This window comes from Callospermophilus lateralis, unplaced genomic scaffold, assembly GCF_048772815.1.
Source record: "Callospermophilus lateralis isolate mCalLat2 unplaced genomic scaffold, mCalLat2.hap1 Scaffold_127, whole genome shotgun sequence".
NCBI lineage: Eukaryota > Metazoa > Chordata > Mammalia > Rodentia > Sciuridae > Callospermophilus > Callospermophilus lateralis.
Genome location: NW_027512450.1, coordinates 2,632,069 through 2,648,308, shown reverse-complemented (window position 1 = coordinate 2,648,308; position 16,240 = coordinate 2,632,069). Strand labels below are relative to the sequence as shown.

General features: G+C 43.0%; 1 protein-coding gene and 1 pseudogene across 1 annotated transcript; both read right to left on the bottom strand.

The window, feature by feature from the left end:
* Positions 1-1,390: 1,390 nt before the first annotated feature.
* On the bottom strand, positions 1,391-5,203 carry LOC143387316 (arylsulfatase D-like; annotated as a pseudogene).
* Positions 5,204-14,465: 9,262 nt separating this feature from the next.
* On the bottom strand, positions 14,466-15,866 carry LOC143387295 (uncharacterized). Its single transcript, XM_076841818.1, has one exon. It carries the CDS (start codon positions 15,864-15,866, stop codon positions 14,466-14,468), a length of 1,401 nt encoding a protein of 466 aa, XP_076697933.1.
* Between the last annotated feature and the right edge of the window lie 374 nt (positions 15,867-16,240).

Genomic DNA, 16,240 nt, shown 5'->3' with positions numbered 1-16,240 from the left:
TCTCCTCCTCCTCATTCCACTTCTTCTCCTCTTTCTCCATCTCCTCTTTTTTTCCTCCTCCTCCTCCTCCTCCTACATTTCCTCCTTTTTTCCTTTCTCTCTTCCTCCTTCTCATTTCTCCTTCTCCTCGTCATCATCATTATCTCTCCTTTTCCTCCTCTTTCTTCTCCTCATCCTCCCCTTCCTTCTCTTTTTCCTCCTCCATATCCTCCTCCTTCATCTCCTCATCCTTCTCCTCCTCATCATCTCTTCTCTTCCTCCTTCTCTCTTTTCTTCCTCTTTCTCATCTCTCCTCTTTCTTCTCCTCCTCCTCAACATCTCTCCTCCTCTTCTTTCTTCTCTTTTTCCTCCCCCCCAACTTCTCCTTCTTTTTCGCAACCTCCATCTCCTCCTCATTTTCTCCCTCTTCTCCTCCTCCTCCTCATCATCATCTCTCTTCCATCTCCTCCTCCTCCTACTACTTCTCCCTCTCCTCCACCTTCTCCAATTCCTCCTCCTTCTTCTCCTCTCCTCTTCCTTATTTCTCTCTTTCTCCTCCTCCTCCTCCTTCTCCTCCTCCTCTATCTTCTCCTTTATCTCCTCCTCATTCTCCTTTTCCTCCTCCTCATCTCTTCTTCTCCTCCTTTTCATCATCTTCATCGTCGTCATCTCTCCTCCTTCTCTTCCTCCTCCTCCTCCTTTTCTTTTCAGCCTCCTCTGTCACCTCTTCTTCCTTCTCCTCCCTCTCCACCTCCCCCTCCTCATCTTTCTTCCTCCTCCACATCATCATCATAATCTCTTCTCCATCTCCTCCTCCTCTTCATCTATTTTTTCTCCTTATCCATCTTCTCTCCTACTTCTCCATCTTTTCCTCCGCCTAATCCTCCTTCTCCTCCTCCTTCTTCTCCTCAGCCTCCTTCTCCTGTTCCATCTCCTCCTTCTTCTTCTCCTCCTCCTCCTCATCATCATCTCTTCTCCATCACCTCCTTCTTTTCCATCTCCTCCTCCTCCCCTTACATCTACTCTCCCCTACCTCTTCTTCTTCCACATTCTTTTCCTCTTTCTCCTCCTTTTTCTTATCCTCTTCCTCCTCCTCCCCCTCCTTCTCCTCTTCCTCTATCTTCTCCTCCTCCATCTCCTTCTCCTCCTCATGTCTTCTCTTTCTCCTCATCATCAACATCATCATCTCTCCTCCTCCTCCTTGTCCTTCTTTTTCATCTTCTTTCCTCTTCTTCATCTCCTCCTTCTCCTCCATCTCCTCCTCCTTCGTCTCCTCTTCCTCCTTTATCTCTTCCTCCTTCTCCTCTTCATCATCATCCTCCCACCCCCTCCTTCATAGTCTCCTTGCTCTGGGACCTCCAATGCAGACTTCTATGGCTCCCTGTCTCTGTTCCTGCCCGTGGCTATCCCCTCACCTCTGTAGAACCCGTTGCACCCACCCCCCGAGCTGCTGGTATTTGTCTGTGGCCTCCAGTAACCCTCCATGATTGGAGGCGAAATAGGTGAGCATGGAGTTCTTCAGACCTTTCTATTCAAGGGCATGGAGGGCTTTACCTGTGGAGAAGGTGGAAGGTGTCAGAGAGAGCACTCACACGGGTCTCAGCTGGGGGCATGGGCTTCCCATTCTATGTACAAGCCACCTGGTTCTGGACAGTCACAGAAAGCATCCCGTGCCCAGAGCCCACAGGGACACGTGTGATCACGGTGCTGAGACTGTCACCTCAAAAACCAGAAGAGACTTGCAAAGAAATATCCAGGATGTCGCCAGCAGGCATGGTTTCGATGTGTGGTGCCTGTGGGGTCAAGTGCCCTGATAAAAGGGTGAGAAGGTGGCCCGGGGTGGGGAAATGCAATGACAGATTCCAGCCCACGTGGAAGGAACCACAAGCAACAGCACTAAAATTTATGATGGCCATGATCAACAGAGCAGGGGACACCTACAAACTCAGCAGTAGCTCCCTGCACCGTGGAGACCAGTGGTCCTTTCCACCGCTGAAGGCACAAAGGCCAATTCACGAGGGCATGTGAGCTGCTGTCCTCATTGGGGAAATCTGCCTTTCACGTTGCTCAGATGTCAGGATATTCATGCAAGGACCTGACCTGCGAGGGTTTCCACGTCTCCAAGAAACCCTCGAAGATGGAAGAGTCTGCAAGTTCTTGCTTTTCTTTAGCATGTCCCCAAGTCCTGAAAGCTGAGCCCTTTTCCTCCATGATGCTGAAAGCTAACGTTGTCTCTCTGCTTCCGGTAACCACTAAGGGTGATGCTGAATGACAACTCCTCACAAAACTGATTGCCAATGAAATTATTGGTTTTGTGCAAAATTAGAGTATCACTGGGAATAAATGAACAAACAAGGGACATGAGTGGGGTGTACTCTCCCCCATTCTTGATCTTGACTTACCTAAAAACCAGTCCATCTGTCCACGTTGTTTCTGTATAAACCGTGGTGGCTTCTCCTGAGGAAGGCTTTCAAGGTCACCAGAGGAGTGTGGACGTGCGGCAGGAACACAAAGAGGAGAAAGGGCCTGTCCTTGTTTGTGAAAGAAGAAAACCACTTGAATTATGGACGGGAGATGATGGTGTTCACAGTGGACCTTAAATGTGCTGCGTCAGTGACCTGGGTTCACCTGCTGGGATTTTACTGTGAGGGGTCCCCCACAAACTCATGGGTGAGACCATGCAAGAAAGTTCAGAGGTAAAATAATTAGATTATGAGAGGTGTGACCTAGAAGTGAATTAATCCACTTGGATGAACTAACTGGGTGGTGACTGTAGCAGGTGGGGTGTGGCTGGAGGAGGTGATCCCTGGGATGTGCCTTTGGGGTCTCTATCCTGTCCCTGGTGCGAAGAGCTCTCTCTGCTTCCTGTTGCCCTGTCCTGAGCTGCTCTCCTCCTCCAGGCCCTTCCACCATTTTGCTGTGCTCCACTTGTGCCAGAGCCAATGTGTTGGCCAACCATGGACTGAACCTTGGAAACCATGAGCCCCAAATAAACTCCTCTAAATGTTCTTCTTGGGAACTTTGGTCACAGTGGCAATTTTGTCTGAGTAAAACAACATCCACTGTCACTATAGTACAGGAAGACATTTTGAGAGGGAGGGACGGGACACCCCGTTGACCCACCCTGTGTTACAGAACATTGCCATAATTATTATTTTATAATTAGGTGCTTCTAATTTCTGACTTTCCCTAATTTATATGTTATATATCTTCATAGGTATGTATGCATAGGTAAATAGCTATATATTATAGTGTATATATATATATATATATTTAATTATTACTTATATAAAAATGGTTGGGTACTTTCCGGGGTTTCAGACATTCCCTGGGCTTTGAAAGGAGTCCCTGATGCATGACCAGTACTCGGATACTTTCCAATGCAGCCCAGGTAACACAACGCAGAGACCCAAGTGTGGAAACCAATTTATAGAAAAAGGTCAGACCTTTCTTTTTTCTTCTTTTTTTTTTTTTTAGCACCAGAGATGGAACTCAGGGGTACTTCACCACTGAGTCCCTTCCACAGTCCTTTTGATATTTTATTTACAGACAGAGTCTCACTGAGTCTTTTAGGGCCTCACCAAATTGCTGAGGATAGCCTCCAACTTGCCATCCTCCTGCCTCAGCCTCCCCAGCTGCTAGGATGACAGACATGGGCAAAGTGACTCCATAATGAAATCCTTCATCATATACACTGAGGAATACTATGTAGCCATGAAGAAGGATAGCTTCCTTTCATTTGTGAATGAAGTGTATGGACCTTTTCAATGCACCTGCTGCTATGGAACCCCAGGGTAGCTCATGGCTCAGAACATGCCTCCTCCAGCATAGTGAGGGTCCCCAGTTTGGATGTAGGCCGTGGCTTCCTGCATCATCCATCTGATGGTGCTCTCCACATCCATGGGCTGCTTGGTGACCTGGTGGTTCCGCATGAGCATGCAATTTCCAGCGTCGCAGGAACCAACAGCTGGAGAAGCACATGGTGAAGAAGAGGAAGACGAGGCCGGCTGTGCCCCTCTTCGGTCCAGGGAACCAAGAGGAGGCTGCTGAGCTTGGCAGCTGCGAGAGTCAGGATGCCCAGAGCCAGGACGCAGATGTAGCGGCTGAACCGGGCAGTCACGGTGACCCACAGCTCTGGGGGCCTGTTGGGGTCACAGTCATTGACCAGGGTGATGGGCAGCCTGTAGAAGTAGTCGAAGCCATGTTTCAGCGGGTGGTGGCAGTGGTCCCCGCGGGATGCGCACCTCACACCCTGGTGCCAATTTGCTGCAAGCAGGGGTGGGTAGTAAGCCACACCAAGGGCGCACGCATTGCCTGGGACAAAGAACCCCGGGGGCCATTTGGATGCAGTCAGGGGAAAGAAAACCTTCAAAGAGCAGATCCTGAATCAGCGGAGGCCATGAGTGACCTTAGCCAGGACTTGCTTTTGGTTTTGGGTACCAGGAATTGAACTCAGGGCCACTCGACCCCCAATCCCCATTCCCAGCCCTTTTTGTGTTTTATTTAGTGACAGGGTCTCGCTGAGTTTCTCAGGGCCTCGCTAAACTGCTGAGGTGGGCCTCCAAATTGCGGTCCTCCTGCCTCAGCCTCCTAAGCTACTGGAATTACAGGCAGCGGAGCCAGGCTCTGTAGAGCTTTCTGATTCCTTGCGGCTGAAGAAGATGGACAGGTCCAGAGAAGGAAAGAAGGCAAAATATATATCAAAGAACCCCAAACCTCTGCAATGGGGAGAACTTCTAAACTGGAAACCATTCGAGAGGGCCAGAGCAGGGACAGGTACCAACTTCATCATATACAGGTACCATCCTCCATCATATACACTGAGGAATACTATGTAGCCACGAAGAAGGATAGCTTCCTTTCATTTGTGAATGAAGTGTATGGACCTTTTAAATGCACCTGCTTTTATGGAACCCCAGGGTAGCTCATGGCTCAGAACCTGCCTCCCCCAGCATAGTGAGGGTCCCCACCATTGGATGTAGGCCGTGGCTTCCTGAAGCATCCGTCTGATGGTGAAAGATGAAAGAATTTTTTTTTTCTTTTTTCCTCCAGAGGAAAATTTGTCCCTCGACAATTGGATGGGAGGGCCATCAGGTGTCCGCATACCTACGAGGCCGGTGGTGTAGCCTTGCTGATTTAGGATTTTTGCAAAAGTGGTTTCGTTGGCAGGAAGCTCGCCTGAGCCCGCATTCCAGTAGAGGACCCGGTACTCATCACTGCCCATTTCTGCAGAGCCGACAGCACAGCAATGTTCACGTTCCCTTTGCCAGGAACAGGTCTTAGCAAAGGGATTCTGGGCACCAGGGGACAGTCAGCAGGAATCTGGTTGTCAGCACTTGGGGAAGGTGGGTGGTGATGCTCTAAGTAGGGAGTGGGTGCAGATCAGAGAGGCTGTTAACTGTGCTATTGTGCACAGCATGACCCCAGCACTGAGCATCATCCACCCCAATGTCAGCTGTGTAAGTTGGACACATTTTGCCTATCATGAGAACCGACCCAGTATCTATCTATCTATCTATCTATCTATGTATCTATCTATCTATCTATCTATCTATCATTACCTATCATCCAGGTATCATTACATCACATATATCCCCTTCCTATACACACCTCATTTATCTGTATTATGCAGTGACCCAGCCCCTAGAGGTCAAGGAATTCCCCATGCACTGTCAGATGACAAGTACTAGTCTCTTCCCTTCTACCTTGGAGGAGGCTGCATCTGGTGGGAGCTAAGCTATAAAAGCTCAGACCTTGTTCTTTATGCTCCTAAAGCTGACCACCTCAGTGGCCCCCCCTAAGAACAGGTTTGCTCCCCTGAGGACAACTGGGAAAGTGCAGATACACTGGAGGTATCCCACTTTGGAATGTGGTGCTATTGATGAGCAGCAGGTGGAGACCAGAAATGTTATTCAACATCCTACAATGCACATGATGAGCCCATCACAGAGAGTGATCTGGGCCAGTGTATCAGTAGGACCAAGGCTAAAGAACCTTGTCAGTCCTTCCATCCATCCAGCCAGCCAGCCACCCATGCACCCATCCAGCCAACCATCCCTTCACCCATCCATTCATCCATTCATCAATCCACTCACCCACCCACCAAGTCATCCACCATTTAACCATCCATCTATCCATTCATCTATTCACCCATTTGCCCATCCAACCACCCATCTGCCCACCCATTCATCCATCCACCCAGCAAGCCACCCATCGACCTATTCATCAATCCATCCAGGATACCATCCATCCATCCATCCATCTATCCGTCCACCCACCCACCCACCCACCCATCCATCCATCCATCCACTCATCCACCCATTCATCCATCCATCCACCCATCCATCCATCCATCCACCCACCCATCCATCCACCTACCCACCCATCCACCCATCTATCCACCCATCCATCCATCCAGGCAACCATCCATCCATCCTTCCATCCATCCATCCATCCATCCACCCATCTATCCACCCACCCACCCATCCACCCATCTATCTATCCATCTATCCATCCAGGCAACTATCTATCCATCTACCCATCTATCCATCCACCCACCCACTCACCCATCTATGTATCTATTTATCCATCTATTCACCCACCCATCCACCTTTCCCCCATCCATCCACCCATCTATCCATCCATCTATCGACCCACCCATCCACCCATCCACCACCCATCCACCCACCCATTCATCTATCCATCCACCATGGGTGGATGGGCAGATAGACAAATGGATGATGCCTGGTTGAAAACACGGACAGATGGGTGGGTGGAGGAATGGCTCGTTCATAAATGGATACATAAGATTCATGCTGATGGATTGGGGTAAAATTCTAGTGAGTTGCTAACCCTGAGAATAAAGGGCTCAGAACAGAGTTCATTTTTACAAGCCTGTGTGTAAGTAATCGTCTACACAGTTTAGCCAACATAAGAAAATACCCCACACTCTCTAATATCCTCTGGCCTCCAAAGACCCAAATTCAGACCTTCTCCTTGTTGATTTTAAGTGAATTATTCCACTAAACTGCACACAAGGCACCACCCCACCACCCAAACTGCACTCTACCTTAGTGTAAGGTTCCCATAGCAACCAACATCCCAGATGCCCAGAGCATCTACCATGATCAGCAGGATGTTTGGCTTGGAGGCGTTCAGTGATTTCTGCTCACAGGTCTGCATAAGCCAACATATAAGGAGGAGAAGCAGGGTGGAGTCCCTGCAGAGGAAATAAATGTACAGGATTTGGCATGCAATGTATAGACCATGCATATGTAGATGTCAGGGGTCTGGTGAGGGATTGAACCGAACTCCTATGATGCCAACTGAGCCCCAAGAGAATTATCCAGTTTTGAGAAGCCTCTGGTTTTGCACGGAATCCAACAGCCCAAAAAAAACCCAGGGAGAAGTCCCTATTGCTAATGGCCAATCAAGACCAACGCTGAGAGAGGCCCATTTCCTTCCTGCACCCAAACTGGAGATTCTCAGCAAGCAATCAGAAACTGAGCCATATAATAAGAAAGTTTCCTCCACTTTAACCCCATGCAAACATCACAGAGGTCCCCTCTTTATCCTCTGGGGACACATTTCCAAAATCTCAGAGGATGTTGAAAGTTCAGCTAGTACCTAACCCTATTTTGACTACACTTTTTCAGTATATATAGATGCATGTCATAACGTATAATTTATAATCTAGGCACAGCAAAGGATTAACAGCAGCAAATCATAACAAAATAGTTGTAACAATGTGCTGTGACAAATACCTGATTTACAAGTTTTTCACTTTCTGTTTATTCTCCCCTTTTTGGACATTGGGCAACTGAATCCTGGGAGATTTCTGAGTGCATTTGTGGTGACCTTTTGTCGCTACCAACACCCCAGGGCGATGCTGGAAACACCCTTTCTTGAGAAGTCATGGTCTCTTTCAGTTTGTTTTTTCACTAAATGGTTCCTCTGTTTTAAGGTCATTTGAGCTCAACTCAGTAACGCGCTGGCGAATGTGGCAAGATTTGGGGTCCAGAACCGGGCCTGCCGTTTGGGGTCCTCGGCGGGTCAGGAGGTGGCTGATGGTTGGCAGGCGCCTTGGCCCACAGTGCTCAGAGCTCCAAGGCTGTACTAGTGGCAGGCCGGCAGGGACACTAGGATTTTAAACCACAAATGGGGGACTCAAAGCAACCCCAGAGACACAGTGCAGCCACCAGATAAGAGAGTCCCTGAGCATCTGAATAGGGGGCCAGTCGCCCAACCGCCCCAGCGGCTACAAGGAGCGTCACTGCTGGGTCCTGGGCTCCAGCCACCCCAGGACCCAGAGGGACTCAGCTGTCCAGGACGCCCTGGGGGTGGGGCAACCGGGGAGAGCAGGCAGGGCAGAGTCACTGTGATGTCACAGTGTGTGGGGAGGAGGGTAGCCTGAGGGAAGGGACATGGGCTGCCATAGATCTTGTGCGCCCTGGGGGTGGGGGACCAGAGGGAAAGCAAGGGTGCAGTGGGCGGAGTAGAGGACCCAGAGTGGGACTGTTGTGTCCTAGCACTGGGAGGGGGTACAAAAGGCTCATCTAGAACATGCTTCACTTTATACAAACACTAAAGGATTTTATAAAAAATGCAAAATAACTCAAAAAGAAACACCTGAAATTATAACTAACTGTTCATCATGTACTCCTTTTAATATTCCTTACTGTCCTCCTGGCGTTAATCCAAGGGGACTCCATCCTATTGCTCTTTAACAAATTTATGTTGTTATAATTCAGTCATTTGGACAACTAAGATATACACATCATACTATTGACACTCATACTCATTTTCAATGGACCACAGTTCATCTTAAAAAAAAAGCTAATGCAGTAATTTCTCATTTATTATCTTGTTTTACTATCATGGGAATTCCTAAAGAAAAACTGACAATGCACCTGCATATACCTCACAAAAATTACATTCTTTTTTTGCAAAAATATGACATTACACATACATTTGGCATACCTTATAATAGTCAGGGTCAAGCTATTATAAAAATGGCAAATCATACTTTAAGAAAACATATACTAAAAATAGAAAGGGTGGATATAGCTATGGCTTATACACCTCAAAATAGTCTTCATAAAACTTTATGAAGTTTTAGTAAACTTTAAATTTTTTAATGTCTGGTCAACTTCTGAGGTTCCTACAGACCAGCAACATTTCTCTACATTTAAATCTCAGCCATTATTTCTAAAATTGGAAATACCTATGTGGTACAGGGTTGAAAATAAAGAATGGATTTCTAGGTTGTTGCACCACATGGGAAGGGGGTTTGTTCTTATTTCTACAGGTAAAACACCTTTCTAGGTACCTTCAAGACTTATCAAATTGCAGAATGAGTGACCCATTTTCAGACAATTTCAGGAGCTGGGAATGCAGAGAACTTCTACGATGGCAACGAGAACAGCAAACCCCCCAACATGAGGACAGATGAAAAACGTGACTCAAGAAGCTAAAAATATCCTCCAAAAGGCAAATCAGCCTTTAAATCCTGTTAATCTTCTTTTTAGCTGTTCTTACAGTTATTAATTGCCAGGTAAGTTCAGTTGATGCTCATTCTTTTGCTTATTGGGCCTATGTTCCTAACCCTCTGTTGGTGTGCAGTGTTTCCTGGGAGAATCTAAAGTTTGTGTGTGTACTAATAATACTAATTTTCCCCCCTCCTATGTGTGGGGGAATTGAAGATATTTCAATCCATAAAAATCTGTATAATACTTTTAATATAACTGTAGCTTGTAAAGGAGTCCCATTGTGTATAGGGGCTCGTCCTTTCTGTTTGCCTTTTTTTTTAGCACATAATGACTCTCTTTCTTATACTACTTGGGGAGTAAATTATCATAGTTATTCTTCTGCTGTTTTTACTTTCCTGATACCTTCCCGAGGATTTAATACCTCTAGTATGTATGTTAATCAATCATGGCTCACATCTGAAGAATGTATTGTCAGAACTCATCTTCCTTTATGTTCAGCTAAATATTTTAAAACATTTTTAATTCATTTAAAGTGGAAAAAATGTCATGATCATCACCCTAAAACAGTAGTCAAATATCAAAATATCACTATAGTTGATTGGAGTCTTGATCATTCTGAATTTATAGAAAGTTGGTCAAATCGTACTTTAAGATGGCATCGACATAATGGGACAATAAATGCTTGGAGTAGTGAGACAATTAAAATGCAATATTATGCTTTGGTCCCCCCAATGTTACAGCATATAAAGTTTTCCATATTTAAGGGGATATTATTGTTAAAGCTCGCACAGAATTATGGGTGCTTGTTAACTTGACTCGTCCTTGTTCTGATTCATTGTCTGTTACTCATTTGTACAATGCTCCTCAAGTTTTGTTACATTGCTCTCGATGATTAATAGGAATAGTTATAGCTTCAATCCTTGCAGTTGCTTCTATAACTGCCACTGCTGCAGTAGCTGGCATTGCTTTATATCAAGGCATTCAAACTGCGGATTTCATGAGAACATGGAATCAAGATGCTCATATATTATGGCAAGAACAAAAGGACTCAGACTCTCAATTGGCTACAGATGTGATCCATTTACAACATACTGTTTCCTGGCTTGGTAATCAAGTGACTATCTTGGCTACCAGAAGTGTACTGAAGTGTGACTGTAATTCTTATAATATTTGTGTGACTCCTGTGCATACAATACCAGTGATACCTGGGAAATTGTTAAAAGATGGTTAAATGGACATCATAATTTAACTTTAGAAATTATGAATTTGGAAAAGACTATTATGGACACCTTTAGTAAGATATTACTTGAACTAACAGGATCTGACATTTTACAAAAATTGTCTTCAAGTATTGCTAATTTGAATCTTTTAAGTCATTTCTCTACCTTGCTGTCAGCCTATTTAGGTAACACTGGAATAATTTTTATTTTGTGTTTTGTTTTGTATATAGCCTTCCAACACTGGAAAAAGCAAAGTCAATTGAAACATGTAACCTCTCTTATCGTTTCTATTATGGCTCATTTACAAAAACAAAAGGAGGAAGATATAGAGAATCAGATGTGACTGCATTGCTATTACTGTCCTTGATGGAGTTTACCTGCAAACAGGATATTCTGTCAAAGTATAGAAAGGCAACAGTGGACATGCTTGAAAATGAGGTGTCTGCTGTCCTTGGGAGGGCCTGCTCCTAAACGAGAAGCTCCTTCAAGGTTTAGATAGGTAACAGCGGACATGCTTGAAAACGAGGTGTCTGCTGTCATTGGGAGGACTTGTCTGCAAATGGGATGTTCTTCCAAGTGGGCTAGGAGGGCACTGAGAAAAATTTTATTATCTGTTCTTAACAAAGAGCAGAGCTCAGCATACTCCAGGCCGAGAGTAGATTAGCCATGAGAAGTGGGTCACTTCTGCTGAGAGCCATAGCTAAGTAAGAATGACACATGGCAATTTTCTTGTCAGCCTACCCCATGTTGCTTAGAGGGAGGACTCTGTATTGTGGAAATGGCTTGCCTTGGACCCAGGTCATTTGCAGTGACATTGCATGAAAAGTGACCTTGCTCAAGGACCAGGGCAGATCCGAGTTTAGGGCGGATCCGGGTTTAGGGCGATTCCAGGTTTAAGGTGATTCCTGCTGGGAATAGGGCATATCCTGCTGCCTCAGGCGCCCACCAGCTCCTTGATTTCCTGTTGAGTTCTCACGGGATTCAGAGAGTCTTTTGGGATGCAGAGCCCAGTGGAAGGGTTGATTTCCCCAAAACATGCGTGTAGAATGCCAGTGACGGTTCGGGAATTAATAATTGCTGTTTGAATCTACAAGGCTGTGAGTGGCTCGTGATTTTGTGCCCAGCCAGACTGCGGCACACTTCTGATTAAAAAGTAAAACTTCTGTATGCTATGTTTAATTAGCTGAAAGACCTGATTTATTGCTGTTGGAAGGCTGTCTTCTTTGTTCACAATACTACAAAAAGCTTGCTTGGACACAATAAAGGACTTTTTTCTGCTGCTGCTTTGCTTGCTCAGGTTTTTCTTTCTTTTCCAAGCTGACCTGCAAGTGAATTACTGCAACAATGTCATTTAACAACAGGAGGCAAAACGTGAGTGTTAACATATAAACAAATATTCAGTTATAAAGATATATTTCATAGGTAAGGTAAATATAGGTTAAAAATGGACTGTAAACCTGTCATGATGGTCCATGCTTGGGAAGCTGAGTAATTTCAGAAGTTTAAATTCAGCCTCAGCAACTTAGTGTGGTTTCAAACAACTTAGGAAGACAGTCTCAAAATTTGAAAAAGTGGAGAGAGGGCTTAGGAATGTGGCTCACTCTATAAAAATACCTAAACTTAAACTGAAATTAAAAAAAAAAAAAGTTTAAAACATTACACTTCAGTGTTAAAAACAAAAAATAGATTTCATATAATTTTTTCTAAGTATTCAAAAGTGAAAATAGTAATTTTTGATTAAGAAAAGCAATTACATTTTTTTCAAAGATGAGGTTTCCTCACTATGCATGTATGATATTTATGACTGATATTTCTACAAAATAACTTGATAATGCTTAATAAATTTAAGCAAAAGTTAAAGACAACTACTTGTTTTCTAAACTTAAATGAGTTCTCTATTTTACTGATCCTCATATACATCAAGGTGTAATATATAGATAATAACTTTACTATACTCTCACATTTATTTTAAATGTTTCACTGTTATAAAAGGCATACATTTTGGACAAAATCTGTTCAATTTTCACTACTAGTATGAGTTCTCAGATGTTCAATAAATTTAAAATTTAAATAAATTTTGGAAATATTATTTAACTTTTTAGAGTTTCTGGGAACATGAATTCTCCAAAAATAAGCAGTATTTAAGAAACATGTAGCTACAATTTTTTTTTCATTTGTATCTTCTCTAACCAGTATGTATCCACAGGTGCTGATTATTGGGGAATAAATTTTGGAGGCATTGTCACATTGTCAATTTTCACATTTCCAAACTTTCTCTATGCTATGGTTATTGTGTTGATGATTAAATGTTGTCCCTTTCTTAGAGTACAATGGTCTCATTAGTAGAGCTTCTATCCAGTGTGTTTTCTCTGATGTCTAGTAATATATGATATATAATTTAAAATGTTTCTACTTTCTCTACATTTAGATGTCTTCTTTCCAAAATAAGTAGCTTAGTGGTGAAAAGAATTGATTTCTTACTAAAAGCTTTGCTGCATTGTTTCAATTTGTAGGGGTTGTTTTCTGTATAAATTCTGTTGTTAATAAGGTTTAGTCTTTCTTTTTTTAATGTTTATTTTGTAGTTGTAGTTGGACACAATACCTTTATTTAATTTATTTATTTCTATGTGGTGCTGAGGATAGAACCCAGGATCTCACACATACGAGGCTAGCACTCTACCACTGAACGACGCCCCAGCCAGAAGGTTTAGTCTTGCTTTAAAAGTATTATCACTTTATTCACATTTTACATTCCCCAAGATGTCTTCTGCTGTGGTGAATAAAGTTTTATTTTTTATTAAAAGATTTTCCACATTATTCACATTTGTAGGTCTATTCTCCAGTGTGAGTTCTGTTGTGGTGAATAAGGCCTGTTTTATTGCTAAAAGCTTTGCCACATTCCTTATATTTGCAAGGCTTCTCTCTAGTGTAAATTCTTCTGTGGCAAAAAAGGGGTAAAATTTGAGTAAAAACTTTGCATTTGTGAGGTTTCTCTCCAGTGGGAGTTCTGTTGTGGCAAATAAGGTGTGATTTTTGACTTAACGCTTTGCCACATTCTTTACATTTGTAAGGCTTCTCTCTAGAGAGAGTTCTTCTGTGGCAAATAAAGCCTGTTCTTTGAGTAAAAGCTTTGCACATTGTTTGCATTTGTAGGGCTTCTCTCCAGTGAGTTCTGCTGTGGTGAATAAGGTCTATTTTTGACCAAAACTTTGCCACATTCTTTATATTTTTAGGGCTTCTCTTCACTGTGATTTCTCCTGTGGTGAATAAGGCTTGATTTGTAACCAAAAGATTTCCAACATTCTGTAGAGTTGTAGGGCTTCTCTCCAGTGTGAGTTCTTCTCTGGCAAATAAGGTTTGATTTTTCATGAAAAGTTTTGTCGCAATCTTTACATTTGTAGGGCTTCTCTCCAGTGAGAGTTCTGCTGTGGCAAATAAGGTGTGATTTTTGACCAAAACCTTTGCCACAATCTTTACACTTGTAGGCTTCTCTCCAGTGTGATATCTGCTATGGTAAATAAGGTCTTATTTTTGATGAAGAGTTTTGCCAAAATTGTTACATTTGTTAGCCTCCAGTGTGACTTCTCCTGTGGCAAATAAGGTTTGATTTTTCACAAAAGTTTTTGTCGCAATCTTTACATTTGTAGGGATTCTCTCCAGTGTGACTTCTCCTGTGGCAAATAAGGTGTGATTTTTGACCAAAAGCTTTGCCACAATCTTTACATTTGTAGGGCTTCTCTCCAGTGTGAGTTCTCCTGTGGTAAATAAGGTGTGATTTTCAACCAAAAGCTTTGCCACAATCTTTACATTTGTAGGGCTTCTCTCCAGTGTGAGTTCTTCTGTTGCAAATAAGGTCTGATTTTTGACCAAAAGCTTTGCCACAATCTTTACATTTGTAGGGCTTCTCTCCAGTGTGAGTTCTTCTGTGGTAAATAAGGTGTGATTTTTGACCAAAAGCTTTACCACAATCTTTACATTTGTAGGGCTTTTCTCCAGTGTGAGTTCTACTGTGGCAAATAAGGTGTGATTTTTGACCAAAAGCTTTGCCACAATCTTTACACTTGTAGGGCTTCTCTCCAGTGTGATATCTGCTATGGTAAATAAGGCTTGATTTGTGACCAAAAGCTTTGCCACATTCTGTACATTTGTAGGGCTTCTCTCCAGTGTGAGTTCTCCTGTGACAAATAAGGTTTGATTTTTGACCAAAAGCTTTGTCACAATCTTTACATTTGTAGGGCTTCTCTCCAGTGTGAGTTCTCCTGTGGCGAATAAGCTGTGATTTTTGACCAAAAGCTTTGCCACAATCTTTACATTTGTAGGGCTTTTCTCCGGTGTGAGTTCTGCTGTGGCAAATAAGGTGTGATTTTTTACCAAAATCTTTGCCACAATCTTTACACTTGTAGGGCTTCTCTCCAGTGTGATATCTGCTATGGTAAATAAGGCTTGATTTGTGACCAAAAGCTTTGCCACATTCTGTACATTTGTAGGGCTTCTCTCCAGTGTGAGTTCTCCTGTGACAAATAAGGCTTGATTTTTTACCAAAAGCTTTGTCACAATCTTTACATTTGTAGGGCTTCTCTCTAGTGTGAGTCCTTCTGTGGCAAATAATGTGTGATTTTTGACCAAAAGCTTTGCCACAATCTTTACATTTGTAGGGCTTTTCTCCGGTGTGAGTTCTGCTGTGGCAAATAAGGTGTGATTTTTTACCAAAAGCTTTGCCACAATCTTTACACTTGTAGGGCTTCTCTTCAGTGTGATATCTGCTATGGTAAATAAGGCTTGATTTGTGACCAAAAGCTTTGCCACATTCTGTACATTTGTAGGGCTTCTCTCCAGTGTGAGTTCTCCTGTGACAAATAAGGCTTGATTTTTTACCAAAAGCTTTGTCACAATCTTTACATTTGTAGGGCTTCTCTCTAGTGTGAGTCCTTCTGTGGCAAATAAGATGTGATTTTTCACCAAAAGCTTTGCCACATTCTGTACATTTGTGGGGCTTTTCTCCGGTGTGAGTTCTGCTGTGGCAAGTAAGGTATGATTTTTGACTGAAAGCTTTGCCACATTCTGTACATTTGTATGGTTTCTCTCTAGTTTGAGTTCTGCTGTGGCAAATAAGGTGTGTTTTTCGACCAAAAACTTTGCCACAATCTTTACATATGTAGGGCTTCTCTCCAGTATACATTCTTTGGTGATGAACAAGGCCTGATTTTTTATATGATTTCTGGTGTTCACTATCACTTGTAGTTTTCCATGTTTTCTTTTGTGATAAAAAGTCAATATTACAACTTCTGTATTTTGCATTTATCATTTCATGAAATATATGTTTTAAGCACTTTTCTGATGAATATTCTTGGATATGATTAGGATTCATGGCTGAAATAAACAAAAATTTAAAAAAATAATCATACCTATTAGACTGGGATAAATATATCTTGCACACATGAAATTAAGGTAAAATAAGTACATCAGGAGTGTAGCAGATTAGTAAATCCAAAGTCACCATAAAGCCAAAAAAATATATCAGTTCAAAAAAAAAGGAAAGAAAAAATTTCCTTG